Here is a 15888-nt window from a genome sequence, read left to right as displayed (position 1 = left end):
CCATCCTCGTCCGGAGCTGTGGAAATTGTGGGTCTGGCCTCTGAGGGGGCTCAGTACCTAGATGCTGGTCTATCATCTGGGGTGGTCGAAACCATACTTATCTCTAGGGCTCTGCCTACTAGGAGATTATATGGCCTCAAGTGGAATGTTTTTTCACTTGGTGTAGAGAACATGAGTTTGGCCCAGTTAACTGCCCAATGGATTCAGTTCTGGAGTTTCTTCAAGATCGTTTCTCTGCGAATCTCTCCCGGTCCACACGTAGGGTGTACCTGGCTGCCATTGCGGTGTTCCATGGACCACTAAATGTTGGGCCTTTGGGGAAGCACCAACTGGTTATACTATTTCTCCATGGTATTTGGAGGATGAGACCGACAGTCAGGTCTAGGGTTCCTTCCTGGGACCTGGCGGTGGTTCTCGAAGGGCTATCCCTGACTCCCTTCGAATACCTCCAGTCGGCTTCGCCTAGGACCTCACGTTCAAGATAGCCTTTCTCTTAGCTATTTCTTTAAAGAGACTGGGAGATCTCCAAGCCCTGGCATTATCGTCAGCTTGCTTGGGGTTTGCCTCTGGCGGAGTTAAGGCCATCCTGCATCCGAGACCCAGTTATGGGCCTTGAGTGTAAACTAACATGGCTAGGTCCATGGTCCTGCAAATTTTTCATCCTCCACCTCATGTGTCGGCAGAAAAGGAGAGGTTCCTTGCTCTGCCAGTCAGAGTTCCGAGTATTTACCTTGAGAGGTCCTCTTCTTGGAGGAGGTCGGACCTACTGTAGTGTGTTTTGGGTCACCTATTAGGGGCTCCCGGCTATACAAACCATAAGTAGGCCTACAAGGTGCGCAATTTGCCTTCATAATTCTGGTGTACACTGTTTTTGAAAGGAGTCTCTTATGCTCACCAAGGCTGCATTTATAAAAACAACAACAACAACAACAAAACAGTAGAAACAGTAATATCGTAAAATTCCATTTGTCTGTTTATCAATGTCTTGATGCTTAAAGCTAACATGCTTTAAATCCATTGTGTAGTTCCCTTTCGAGGGAACTCGCACTGCATCGTTGAAAACGACTCTTTGGGGACGCTCCCTTAGCGTGCGCCTCTGAAGTATGAATGAAACTAATCCAATCCTGATTGGTGTTGCGTCATGACGTAACATGTGACGGCACATAAAAGTGACGCCGGCACACACACACACATTAGCTTTCGCTGTTCAGCAAGCGCTCTCTGTGAAACTGTCTGTCTTATTTGGTGTTGTTTGTCTATGCAAAAGCTCTATATTATGGCGAGTGAACAATACACTAAGTGTGTGCACCCCTGCCCTAGATATCTCACGGGTGGGGACACGCATCAGTTGTGTGTATTGTTTAGGTGGGGGGTGCCTGTGAACACTGTGAAGCACTTCCTATTACACTTCTGCGCTCCCGCTTGGCTATATTTTCTGATGATGGCCAGGCTCCCGATCCCCGCGATTCGGGTCCCGGCTTAGATCGTGGGGATCGCAGAAGGATCTCGCGAAGGAGAACGAGACTGCTGAGGCACTTTTTCGTTCATCATCCGCAGATTCTGTAACACTCGTTCACGACGCAGAAGCCCGCGATGCGGCTTCTTCTGCCCGTGACGAGTGCCCGGTGCTCGAGCTATCTGTTTCTGAGAAAGTAGATGTGCTCAGCATCGGGAGCGAACAACCAGAGTCACACTCGCCGGCTCATGTTTCTGCTTATGTAGAGCTCGTGGAGGTTGTGACGCGTGCTGTGGCCAGACTCAAAAAATAAAATAATAAGATGTATCAGCTGGCCACAAAATAAGCAGGAGGATCCCCGTCAAAGCAAGCTAGACGAGAGATTCCTGCAACACTGTTCACAACCTCAGCGCCGGGGCTTACCGTTTTTCCCAGATCTTCATAAAGATATCTCTAGATCCTGGGAAAAACACCACTCTTTACGTATCTCATCACATTCCTTATATGATTATTCGAATGTGGTGGGTGCGAGAGAGGCGGGTTATGGCAAGATGCCGCAGATGGAAGAAGCTTTAAAAAGCTATTTTTCTCCTGATGCGGTATCTTCGCTTAAAGCCCCGGCACTGCCCAACAAACCGTGCAGGGACACCTCTGCACTGGTTGGCCGGGCTTATGTGGCGGCTGGTCAGGCTGGTGCGTGCCTGCACTCTATACGAAATTGCAGGCGTACCAGGCCGATCTTCTTAAAGATCTAAATGAAGGCGAGGGACCGACTCCTGCTGACTTCGCGGAGTTGAGAGGAGCCACAGCTTTGTCTCTCCGGACCACTAAAGAGACGGCACGTGCCATAGGCTGCTCTATGTCAGCTACGGAGAGACATCTGTGGCTAAATTTGTCCGTTATAAAAGAGAAAGACAAATATTTTTGTTGGATGCTCCGCAATCACCTTCTGGCCTGTTCTCCGATGCTGTAACTACAGTCGCTCTAAATCTGGATCTAGGAGGGCTGGTCCAAGTGGCCAGCCTCAGCCGTCAACCAGCTCCTCCCATCGGCAAGAGCAAAAAGAGAGCGTTGCCTCTAGAGCCCCTCCTGCGGGAGCCTGGCAACAGAGGAAGCGCTCTCAACCGAAGTCCTCCACCCAGAAGGGTGACCTAGGGCCATCCTTCAGGCGAAGAGGGCGTCGGGAAAGAGGTCCTAATTGTAGTGTAGGAGCCCTATGGGTCCTGAATATTATAAAATATGGGTACAGATTGCAGTTCGGTCATCGACCTCCCAAGTTTGCTGGGGTGGTACCGACTGCAGTGGTTCCAGAACAGGCTCGGGTTATGGAACAAGAGGTACAGACTCTACTGGATAAAGGGGCCATAGAAAGTGTTCCCCTACCAGACAGGGAGTCCGGGTTATACATCCGGTACTTTATAGTTCCAAAGAAGGATGGCGGACTGAGGCCAATTTTAGATCTAAGGCTTTCAAATCGTTCTTTGAGGAGATCCAGGTTCAAAATGCTTACTATTCCCATTATCGTGAACCAAATCAGATCCAACGGCTGGTTTGTCACTATAGATCTAAAAGAGGCTTATTTTCATGTCTCCATCCTTCCATGTCACAGGAGGTTCTTGAGGTTCGCTTTCGGGGGCGAAGCCAACCAATATCGGGTTCATCCGTTCGGCCTAGCACTCTCTCCCCGCACGTTCACTAAATGTATGGATGTGGCTCTGGCTCCACTGAGGCTTCAGGGCATCCGTATACTGAATTACATTGACGACTGGCTCATATTGGCCCAGTCTCGAGAAATGGCAGTTCGGCATCGAGATGTCGTCCTTGGCCACATTCAGAACCGGGGGTTGAGACTCAACACTAAGAAAAATGTGTTGGACCCAGCTCAGAAGACTACTCTTCTGGGCGTGGTATGGAATTCGGTTACGATGCCTTCGTTACGATGCGCAGATGCCTTAGTTCCCTATTAATATGGAAGAAACCTTGGTTCTTGTCTCAAGGGCCATTGATAGGGGCGTCATGTCGTCGGAAAACTGTTTCGAAAAACGCTTCCCTCACTGGCTGGGGCGGGGTCTCGGACGGCCACTTTGCCAGGGGTCTGTGGCAGGACCATCATCATTCTTGGCATATAAATTGCTTAGAGATGTTGGCTGTGTTCAGGGCTCTGAGGAGCCTCCTCCCAGACATCATAGGTTACCACTTCTTTTGATACGTTCGGACCATACATCAGCGGTAGCTTATCTGAACCGACAAGGGGGACTCAGATCGCGCCCTCCATCCAGATTGGCGCATCAGATCATTTTATGGTCCGAACGGAAAATATTATCTATAGGAGCAATATATGTCCCGGGGGTTCTGAATCGGGGAGCAGACATCCTGTCGAGGCAGGGGCTGAGGCCCGGGGAATGGAGACTCAATCCAGAGGTGGTGGAGTTGATATGTCAGAGGTTTGGACCAATTGAAGTGGATCTGTTTGCGTCTCAAGGGACGTCCCACTGTCCACTTTGGTTCTCCCTCACTCATCCAGCCCCGCTGGGGTTGGTTGCCATGGTACAGGCCTGGCCGAGGCTTCGCCTGTGCGCTTTTCCACCGATCGCTCTGCTCCCGGGAGTCCTGGAGAGGGTCCGTCAGGAGGGCATCAGTCTTCTTCTGGTAGCCCTATTTTGGCCAGCCCGAGTATGGTTTTCAGACTTAATTTCACTCCTGATAGCTCCGCCATCGCAGATTCCTCTGAGGAGGGATCTGTTGTCTCAGGCGGAGGGCACTATATTCCATCCTCGTCCGGAGCTGTGGAAATTGTGGGTCTGGCCTCTGAGGGGGCTCAGTACCTAGATGCTGGTCTATCATCTGGGGTGGTCGAAACCATACTTATCTCTAGGGTTCTGCCTACTAGGAGATTATATGGCCTCAAGTGGAATGTTTTTTCACTTGGTGTAGAGAACATGAGTTTGGCCCAGTTAACTGCCCAATGGATTCAGTTCTGGAGTTTCTTCAAGATCGTTTCTCTGCGAATCTCTCCCGGTCCACACGTAGGGTGTACCTGGCTGCCATTGCGGTGTTCCATGGACCACTAAATGTTGGGCCTTTGGGGAAGCACCAACTGGTTATACTATTTCTCCATGGTATTTGGAGGATGAGACCGACAGTCAGGTCTAGGGTTCCTTCCTGGGACCTGGCGGTGGTTCTCGAAGGGCTATCCCTGACTCCCTTCGAATACCTCCAGTCGGCTTCGCCTAGGACCTCACGTTCAAGATAGCCTTTCTCTTAGCTATTTCTTTAAAGAGACTGGGAGATCTCCAAGCCCTGGCATTATCGTCAGCTTGCTTGGGGTTTGCCTCTGGCGGAGTTAAGGCCATCCTGCATCCGAGACCCAGTTATGGGCCTTGAGTGTAAACTAACATGGCTAGGTCCATGGTCCTGCAAATTTTTCATCCTCCACCTCATGTGTCGGCAGAAAAGGAGAGGTTCCTTGCTCTGCCAGTCAGAGTTCCGAGTATTTACCTTGAGAGGTCCTCTTCTTGGAGGAGGTCGGACCTACTGTAGTGTGTTTTGGGTCACCTATTAGGGGCTCCCGGCTATACAAACCATAAGTAGGCCTACAAGGTGCGCAATTTGCCTTCACCTTTGGCCGTAAGGGCTCATTCTACCAGAGGAATGGTGTCCTCTAGGGCCCTCCTCTCGGGAATGCCCCTCCAGGAGATCTGTGAGGCAGCCGGTTGGGCTACCCCACACACTTTTATCAGGTTTATAGTCTGCACCTCCCTAGTACGCCTATTGCACGTGTGCTCTCGTCCTAGCTGACTGCCTGAGATCAGTTTCACTCTAGGGCAGGCCTTTTTCGGTGCGTGGCCTAGTGGGCATTCGTTCCCCAAAGAGTCGTTTTCAACGACGCAGTGCGAGTTCCCTCGAAAGGGAACGTCTCGGATTATGACTATAACCCTTATTCCCTGAGAAGGGAATGAGACACTGCGTCGTCTTGCCACGCCGCTCTATGCCTAGGAGCAGCTTGCTTCATCGCGAGGCTAATGTGTGTGTGTGCCGGCGTCACTTTTATGTGCCGTCACATGTTACGTCATGACGCAACACCAATCAGGATTGGATTAGTTTCATTCATACTTCAGAGGCGCATGCTAAGGGAGCGTTCCCAAAGAGCCGTTTTCAACGACGCAGTGTCTCGTTCCCTTCTCAGGGAACAAGGGTTATAGTCATAACCCGAGACAATTTTCCCCTATTGGAAAAGGTGAAAACTGCCCACCATTTGGACCCGCCTACAATTCAACCATAAAATTGCTTAACATTTAATTAAAAACTAATGTTCTTTTTGCAAGGAAATATTTAGGAAAGTATTTCCCTCTCATGAGCCTCTCATGTTGATGTTGTTCCCTTTCAAGGGAACTCGAGCTGCGTTTGAGACGCGGTGGGGACGCTCTGCGTGATTACGTCGTGAAGCACGTGTAAAATCAGTCCAATGGAAGCCCGCAACGACATAGGTGACGTCATAGACCAGGAAACTATAAAGCACCCCTGAATACAGACCGCGACAGCTTCTGTACCTTCAGCAAGCGCTCTCTGTATATCTGTCCTTGTCTATTTATTGTTGTCTGTCAAGCCCTATATATATATATATATTATCTATCAGTATGGCGAGCAAGCAATCTTATAAACGTTGTGTTGTTCCCTGCCCTCGTTGTATCACGGGTGGGGACACACATCAGCTTTGTGTTGCTTGTTTGGGAGTGGAGCATGCCCAGTCAGTCCTCGAGGGGGCTGATTGTGACCATTGCATGAGTTTGTCTATGAAAACTCTCCGCTCTCGCCAGGCGTTCTTTGAGGAGGACAGTTCGGTTCGCGTTCCCCGAGGTGCGGGTCCCGCTGCTGCCGAGGCACAGCGACGGCTTTCATCTTGGGGTTCACAGATGGATCTAGTAGCGGGGTTTGAGACGGGCCCCGCCCTTTCTCAGCCCTTACCTGCTGGATCCGGTGTCTTTGCCCAGGAAGGAGCCCGCGCTGCGGTTTCTCCTTCCCAGGCTGAGGCACCAATATTACGGCTATCCAGTTCTGAGGATCTGGATTTCGTTGATATGGGGGATTCTGGTGAGGATCTGGTGTTCGCCAGCTCATACCCCTGCTGATGAGGACCTTTTGGAGGTTTTATCTCGTGCTGTTACTAAATTAAATATTGAGTGGCCAGCCGATGATTTTGGTGTTGAATCTAGAAAGAGTCTTTTAGATGAGCGCTATCTACCATCTAGATCACGACCTCCTCGTCGGGAACTCCCGTTTTTTCCCGATCTCCACAACGAGGTCTCAAGATCGTGGATTAAACCTGCGTCTTTCAGAGTGCATAATCCACAGACTAGTAATTATAGTAAGGTTCAAGGGATTGATCACTAGGTTACCTGACTATGCCTCGTGCTGAGGACACGCTTGCAAGCTATTTCTCCCCCGAGTCATCATCTTCTCCGAAAGCCCCGACGTTACCCACCAGACCTTTAAAAAATACATCTTTGTTGGTGGGTAAAGTGTATTCGGCAGCAGGTCAGGCCGCGGCATGCTTACATACTATGTCAATTCTCCAAGCATACCAGGCTGACCTGCTGAGGGACATGAACGATTGTGAGGAAGTTAGTGCTGATACAATTCGAGAATTGCGTTGCACGACAGATCTATCTCTCCGGGCCACCAAGGAGACGGACAAATCTGTTGGCCGTTCTATGGCAGCCCTGGTGGCCACGGAGCGTCATTTATGGCTAAATCTATCAGAGATGAAGGATAAAGATAGGTCTGTTCTTCTGGACGCACCACTTTCACCTACAAGTCTGTTTGGCCACGCTATAAATTGTGTTGTCGATAGGTTTCAAGAAAACAAAAAACAAGCGGCTGCGTTTCAGAGGTTTCTTCCTCGCCGGTCCAATGTCCCCGAGGCTGCTCGTAACATAAAGCCTGAGCAGTCTCATCCGTCTACGAGCTCCGCACACAGATTCCAGCAAAAACAGAGCGTCGCCGCTCGGGCACCTCCTCAATCCGGGGTTCCTGAGTGGCGTCGTAGTCCAAGCCTGTTAGAGGTAGACAGGATCTGAGGACTGTCATCACTAAGAGAGCTTGGTCTAAGAAGAAGTCCTGACGCCAAGGCCATCAGGCTTCTGAGGGTGTTCCCCTCCAGGGAGGAACGATTCCGAGGAACGTCCCTCCTTGGCGCGCTCCGGGGGGCGATTCTCCGAGGAGAGAGGCTGCGTTGCCAATTTGGTTGTTCCCTGCCGGTTCGCAAAATTCCTCACTTTAAAAAACTTATTTCTCCTTGCTATTTCTTCTATCAAGAGAATTGGTGATTTGCATGCCCTGTCGGTTGCTCCTTCATGTCTGGAATTTGCACCTGGTATGGTGAAGGCATTTCTCAACCCGAGACCGGGTTATATTCCTAAGGTCCCAGTTAATGTTGGGGGCCCAATAGTGTTGCAGGCCTTTTATCCTCAACCTTTTAATACCCCAGATCAGGAACAACTTAACCTGTTATGTCCAGTTCTGGCTTTAGATGCCTACGTCCACAGAGCTTCCCTGTGGCGTAAGTCTGAGCAGTTATTTGTCTGCTTTGGGTCACTCAAGAGAGGATGCCCTGCATCTAAACAGGTGATGAGCAAATGGATAATTGAGGCTATATCATTGGCTTATGAAGTGGCCAGACAGCCTTCACCTATGGCTGTTCGGGCCCATTCTACCAGGAGTATGGCGGCCTCTATGGCCTTAATTTCGGGTGTTTCCCTTCTTGATGTTTGTAATGTGGCAGGATGGTCCTCTCCGCATACATTTGTCAGGTTTTATGACCTTGACCTCTCCACTCCTGGGGCGAGGTAGCTTGCTTCTTAGTGTGCGCCGGACTTCACACAGAACGGGCATTTGTCACTATGGCGTAGTGGGTGTGGGGTTCCCACCGCGTCTCAAACGCAGCTCGAGTTCCCTTGAAAGGGAACGTCTCAGGTTACGTATGTAACCCTGGTTCCCTGATAGGGAATGAGACGCTGCGTTTATCTGCCATACTTCCTGCATGCCCTGATCGACTTGCTTCAGGTTTTTCAGAAGCTGTCGCGGTCTGAATTCAGGGGTGCTTTATAGTTTCCTGGTCTATGATGTCACCTATGTCGTTGCGGGCTTCCATTGGACTGATTTTACACGTGCTTCACTACGTATTCACGCAGAGCATCCCCACCGCGTCTCAAACGCAGCATCTCATTCCCTATCAGGGAACCTGGGTTACATACGCAACCTGAGACGTTTTCTTTTTAAGTTTGATCTGCTAATGAGATAAACAGGCAGAGAGATAAAGGCTTAGGTGCTGAGCAATGTCATCATTTTTTTCCTTGCATCCCTTGCAATAAATTAATTGCCCTATGACTAGCATCTTCCTGCTGAGATGCCACACAAAAGCACAACTGAGGCAACTGCTTATTGTGTTTGTCTGTGCAAGTGCAAATGTGTTTATACAGTAGATCTGTAGTGAATGTGAAATGCATTAGTTTAATATTTACAAAAATAAGCATTCCAGAATGTTAGATTTTGTATTACTTTTATAGACTTTATCACAGTGTATCACATAATAATTGAAAGTCCCTCAATTGACACAAGATGTTATTGGATGGAGACAACATGAAAATGACACATTTTTGATTGGTTGAGCAATTCAACAAAATCTCCCTGTTTTACTTTTGTTTCCTTCGAGCTGTCAGAATTAATTGGAAAAGAGGTCAGAAGTTCATAGAGAGAGTGAAAAATGGATATTAACCAGCTCTTATTAGCATAAACATTTCAGCAGCCAATAAATGACATATTATGAACTGTTTTAAATAAGTGATGTAAAATCAATGCCACATGTCTATTTATCATCACTTAATAACCCTTAACAGGTTAACATTTCCAGAGAAAGGATAAAGAATAAACCCTCAAGTTTCAGGGTACATTTCATTTTGCATAACTCAACTTTCAACATGCATGGAGAACATCAGCCCATTTTCCATATGAACTGGTAAAATGTCACATGCGATCATAGTGACCCATCTGTCCTTTGCAGTGAGAGTTACATTTTTAAAAATAGAGGTTATTTAATGGTGCTTTCTTCTCATTTTTTGGCTGTTACATGATTCGTAGATGATTAATACTGTTCGTGATGTTTTCTATTGATTTTCATTCCACTTGGTGTTCGTTTGTGGCAGTGAGAAACTGTCCTAAGAGTTTACTCATAAATTCTCGTCCTCCTGTAAGTTATTCTTTAATTCTTCTGATCTGGGAAGTTTTGCTGCTTATCTAATAATGATGACAGCTTTGATTTGGAGGTCACTGTTGGTCTTTGGTCAGTTGTAAATACCGGCTCCAGCCTGAAGCTGATATCACAAGCAAGTTGACCTCTGAATCGCACTTCTGTTATGTATGCAGTAACTATAACAAGGGAAAGAAGCTGAAAAAAATTGTAAATTAAAACACACGCTGAGGATCACTGAATGTCAAGATCAGATGCGATTTTGATTAATCTATTTCAGAAAAAGTTTGGTCGGGTTTTGAACCCTAGTCTTCTTGCATTCTAAACGAAAACTTGACTAACACATCTGACTTCTAACTATTAAAACTTTTTTTTCCCTGTTTGTTTTATCATGTTGTATCTTGCCAAGGCACAATGTTGAGCCAAAACTGGCACTGATATCCCCTCATGAAAAATAGCAGTATGACATCCCAATAGATGTCACATATCACATAAACAGTCCTGAAGCTAAATAAAGGTAATTTAATAACAAATTCTCTCTCAGTTGTTCCATTCCAAGGCAAAACATCTGATAAAATTTTTAAGCAAATGTGTTGGTAAAAATAGAAGTTTACAGAGCATCTTGATGCTGTTCTATACCAGCAAACATGAGAATATACAACATGATAACAAAGAAATGTCTGCATAAAATATTCTTTAGCCTTTCTGACTGTGTTTATGCTGTGATTTCCATTAGGGCAAACCCTTTTAATGCTTGATGACACAAATCTGGGTTGTCAGTCTGAAAGCCAAGTTCACTCAAAGTGCATTGAGTAAGCCTTCAACTTCTTGACCTGCTTTACATTCTTTAATTCTTTAAAACTCTATCCTGACTGCCAGTTTAGCGTGTTGCTTATAAGAGCAGTTTCTTCTATCTGCTGAAGCCTTTCAGAACCAGGAAACCTGTTGTAAAATGCTGAAATGTTGGAGTGTAGCTTTTCAAAGCAGCAGCCAGATCCAAATGTTTCTCCTGAGGCACTGGTGACATTTTCTGCAGTATAAAACACACAAAGAAGGACCGTTAGGCACCATGTTTAATATCGTTTTCAGTACCAAACCATTTTCCATTGCTTTTATCACCCTGACAACAAAATTCTAATGGATATGAATCAAACGAAAAGAATGACGATGGGAAAACAACACATTTCACTGTGAAGTGTTGACAAAAAATTCAACTTTGGTCATTATTTACGAAAGGGGTATGATTTTCTATCCTCTGTGGAACATAAATGAACATATTTTGAGAGATGTATCAGGGTTTTTTTTTTGTTTTTTGTCCAAAGTCAGTGGGTACCAAAACTGTTTTGTTAGCAACATTTTTCAAAATACATATTTTGTGCTACATATAATAAATTCAGTCATTAAGTCAGCTGGTTTTTAATCAATTGACTCCCTTTGTATATATCATACGAGTTCTGAATATGAACTCTGCGTACTTGAAGATGCAACCGCTTCACACAGTCGGTGTGCCATTTAAAGATAAACATAATGTGCTCTGATGGGACTGCATGCTGAGAAAACTCAACAACACAATGGATCTACCAATACAACAAAATGAAGTCAAGCTGCGAGTGTATTCAATCCCTGTGAAAAATACAACTAAAAGCCTAGATAAGAAGATAAGAAGAAGATGTTTTCATCTAACATCTTAACTCTTTCTTTCCATCTTTCGCCTCCTCCATCTTTCCTTCCCCTCCATTCTCAGGAGTATCCGGTGTCTGAGAAATATCATCCACTGGAACCTGATTACGGCATTTATCCTGCGAAATGCCACCTGGTTTGTGGTGCAGCTCACTATGAATCCAGAGGTGCATGAGAGCAATGTGGTGAGTAAACACATACGAAGACAAAAAATCTCTCCTTCTCCTATTACCTTTCCTTTCAAAATACACAACCAGTGCACACATAATCTATTATTCTTTCTCACAATATGTGCACACCCGCTCTTTTTTTCAATCCATTGTTCGTTCTCACTATTTCCCTCTCTTCAACCTGCTGTTATTTCCTCATTCTGTTGGCTCACATGCAGAGAAACACAAGTTTAATAATTGCATTCAAAAAATGTCCCTGACACCTGGGTCTCCGTTTCTGCACTCATTACAGGCGTGGAAATCTAACTGGCACTAGATGTGAATCTGTGGGTGTTTGGGGAGGAATGCAAACAGCTCATCGTCCACTATGCTTCCCTGAGAATTAATTACCCTCCACATTTCTGTGCTTCCTTAATCAACTCATCTGAGTAAAGCAATTAATTCATCTACCACCACGTCTATATCAGTCCCAAAGGGCTCTTCTATCTTCTATTCAAATTCAACCTCATACTCTATGATGCACATGGCTTTTCGGATGGTATCAGAGTTCCACCATGTTTGTCCTTGATGCTTATCTTTTGCTTTTGCCAAAGCCTAATTTGTATCTATTTATCTGTATTTTATGCAAGAGGCGACTTAATTGCCTCTTCATGCTAAGATTTTGCACAGCAGCACATTAAATCTACTTCTGAACTCCCCTAGAGAAAAACTTGCAAGGCGTTTTCAGGCGGAAGTGGTTATTACACATTCCTCCAGGTCTGTATATAGACAGCAGTGGCCTAATTCTCCTAGTTTACATTCAAGTAAAGCTCATTTGAGATGTTTAAAAGTGATAAGAAATTATTTGAAGACAAATGCTTACTATTGACATGTCTAGATTAAATAAAATTAGCCTTCTTGGACAAAATGGAGAGTTGTCTGTTTAACTGTGAATAAAATTGTGTAAATACACAATGTCATTGATGCAGTTGTGTTGAATTGTTTCAATTACGGTTCAAGCAAGTGATCCCAGTTGCCTTGTGGTTTATACAAAGAACATCTTGACTCATTCGATCCGCTTTGCTTAATGAGTTTGAGCTTTGCATTGTCTTTTTTGCTGTATGTATAAGATGCATTCAAAGGCTCACAAGTCAGAGCCAACTGCTTTTCATTGGGTTTTATAGCGCAAAATGACACATTTATTGTGAAAAGTGTCACTTTCTGGAGAATTTACACAATGCCAGTTAATGAAAGACATTATTCTGTAAATAACTGCAAAATTAGCAATAAAGATCCTACAGAAGCTTGTAATCTCTACAAGGTCCTAAATTCCTGTCACAACAGGGGGCCTATTATGAAAGAGGGTTCTAAGATTCTAAAGAAGTACTTCTGAGAGCTGGAAGGCTTTATGACTAAGAGAGCTTTTCATTTTTTCCCCACTATTTCACATGTTGAAATAAAATCGTTACCACAGAATACATGTAATGGTCTATGGACTATTAGTTTGCTGATTAATGCCAGGAATAAATTGGTCTACAATAGTTTCTTAAGCCCATAAGGCTGATATAAGTGTTAGACTGAGATTTTGCTTTCTCCTACAGATTGTGAGAAAAGTCACCCCTTTTAACGAGAAGCCGCAGGTCTGAAAGTTTATAATCTCTCAGTGACACTTGAATTCCCACTTCAGTCAACACTCACAGCTGTGATCTTCAATCTTGAGTTGAGAGTGACAGATTTTTTATCTTCTCGTGAGACAACAACATGACAGAGCTCAGTTATGAAATATGGCCAAAACAAAAGAGCGGATGGTAGGATTAAACAGGATTAAACAGGGTCCTGAGACCCACAGAAGCCAATATGACTCTTGCAAATGTCAGGAGTGTCACTGCTTTTTCATCCAGCCGCAGTATGTCATACTGTACTGTCCGTTAAACATTAAACATCTGTCATTCACATGTTTTATATTTTTTTTCTCTGTCAGGTGGTTTATTAATCAGCTTTGTTTATATGTGTATACAAAAAGTATGTACTCTATATTGCAGAAGAACATTGGGTCCCGTTCCCTAAAAATAGTGTGGGTTATTTTGCATTTGTACGCACAGGAGAACTTCTCACGAATAATCTCCGCCTAATTCACAACATGTTCGTACGCACATGAATTTGTTCTTAGCATATTTCTATTGTTAGTGAACGTGCACAAGGTTAGTCATTTGCATAAAACACACCCAAACCATCCTCATATAAGAGCTTTCCGCACACGCTTTCCTTACAGCACAGTCTACTCAATGACAAATGCGGAACTGTTAGTTCATGCGTTCATGACATCAAGGCTAGATTATTGTAATGCTATTATGGGTGGTTGCCCTGCACACTTAATAGACAAACTACAGCTGGTCCAAAACGCAGCAGCTAAAGTTCTTACCAGAACCAGGAAAAATTACCATATTAGCATATTAGCATATCAGTCTTCCTAACATTGAATCAGACACACTCTGTCAGTTTAAATCTAGATTAAAAACACATCTATTCGACCTAGCATACACATAACACATTATAGACTTCTATAATTCAATGTTAGGCTGCATAGATTAGGTCAGCCGGAACCGGGAACACTTCCCATAAATCCTGATGTACTTGTTACATCATAAGAAGGATGGCATCTACGCTAATATTAGTCTCTCTGTTTATCCTGAGGTTTAGGATCCAAAGAGGATCCAGACCTTTTCTGGATCTGATGAAGGACCTGCGCCTGGACACGACGACAACACAGTCCTGAAGTCTCAACTAGTCTCTCCACTGCGAAGGCCTCCTTCTTTTCCCTTTACCTCTGATAAAACGTTGTCAGGATAATTCCGACTTCATGTGTAATACAAATTCTGTATTATAAATTGTTCAAGGCTTGTACCTTGGAACCTATTTCATGGTTTGCGTTCTCGAGCCACCAGGCACTGTTTTGTGCAAATGAGCGGCTGGATCGCACTAAGGGTTCCCTTTCAAGGGAACTTCGAGCTGCGTCAAACGCTGCGGGAACGCCCCTGCGTTGTGCGTCATGAAGCACGTATGGAATCAGCCCAATGGAGAGATGAAACGTCATAGGCGGGTGACGTCATCGACCAGGAAACTATAAAGCACCCCAAAAACACAAGCGCATTAGCTTCTGTGCTTTCAGTCGCGCTACATGTGAATCTGTCCCTGTGTGATATTGTCTGTCTTACATACCCTGCACCACACAAACAATTTATCCCTATATATATATATATTGTGAGATTATGGCGGACGAACAGCAGTTTAGAAAGTGTGTTCCTCCCTGCTCGCGTTATTTAACGAGCGGGGATACACATGATCTTTGTGTTGTTTGTTTGGGAGTTCAGCATGCCCAGTTTGCTCTCGAGGGAGCAGACTGTGAGCATTGCGAGCGTTTGCCGTTAAGGACGCTCCGCTCCCGCCGATCGCTCTTTGAGGAGAGCGGTTCGGTGCGCGCTCCCCGCGGTTCGGGTCCCGCTTTTGCCGAGGCAGAGCGGCGGCGCTTATCGTGGGGATCGCAGATGGATCTCACAGCGGGGTTTGAGACGGGCTCTGCCTTATCTCTCCCTTCACCTGTGAGATCCAGTGCCTCAGTCCCGGGTTCGGAAGCACGCGCTGCGGTCTCTTCCGCTCGGGCTGAGGCACCAATGCTGCAGCTATCCAGTTCTGAGGAACTTGATGTTGTTAGTGTTGAGGGAGATGTGGAGGATTCGCCACCCCACACTCCTGAGTGTGATGAGCGTATGGAGGTGTTAACAAGAGCTGTTGAAAAACTTAATATTGAATGGCCAGTGACTAGACAGGAGTCTGTTTCTAAATCAAAGTTGGATGAGAGATTTTTGCCGTCACGTGTGCAGCCTCCACGCCGGTGCCTGCCGTTTTTCCATGATCTCCACACCGAGGTGTCGAAATCATGGAGAAAACCGGTGTCATATAGAGTGTTTAGTCCCCAGACTTCAACATACGCTAATATTATGGGAGCCAAGGCTCATGGTTATGGTACTTTGCCTCGTGTGGAAGAGACGCTTGCGAGCCATCTCTCCCCCGAAGCAGCATCATCTTTTAAGGCACCGGCATTACCCACCAAGCCTTTAAGAAACACTTCGGCTTTGGTGGGTAAAGCATATTTGGCAGCAGGTCAGGCTGCGTCATGTCTGCATACTATGTCGATCTTGCATGCATACCAGGCTGATCTGCTAAGGGACATGAGTGAGAGTGAGGAGGTCAGTACTGACGTAGTTCGCGAACTGCGTCAGGCTGCTGATTTATCCCTGCGTGCCACCAGAGAATCGGCCAAATTAATGGGTCGTTCTATGGCAGCTCTGGTGGCCGCA

The 15888-nt window shown here is 45.7% G+C and overlaps 1 protein-coding gene across 2 annotated transcripts in view; it reads left to right on the top strand.

The window, feature by feature from the left end:
• Nucleotides 1-15888, top strand: part of crhr1 (corticotropin releasing hormone receptor 1) — a 297757-nt gene that overhangs the window by 214792 nt on the left and 67077 nt on the right. For both annotated transcript variants that reach the window (XM_077212216.1, XM_077212215.1), the window contains one exon: nucleotides 11446-11566. In XM_077212216.1, coding sequence (XP_077068331.1) covers nucleotides 11446-11566 — 121 coding nt within the window. The remainder of the gene's footprint in view (nucleotides 1-11445; nucleotides 11567-15888) is intronic.

The sequence above is a fragment of the Siphateles boraxobius genome, unplaced genomic scaffold (genome assembly GCF_051911475.1).
Source record: "Siphateles boraxobius isolate OS27281-9 unplaced genomic scaffold, OSU_SipBor_1 66, whole genome shotgun sequence".
NCBI classification, from domain to species: Eukaryota; Metazoa; Chordata; class Actinopteri; order Cypriniformes; family Leuciscidae; genus Siphateles; species Siphateles boraxobius.
Note: the sequence above shows the minus strand (reverse complement) of the source record. Positions and strands in the feature narration are given on the sequence as shown.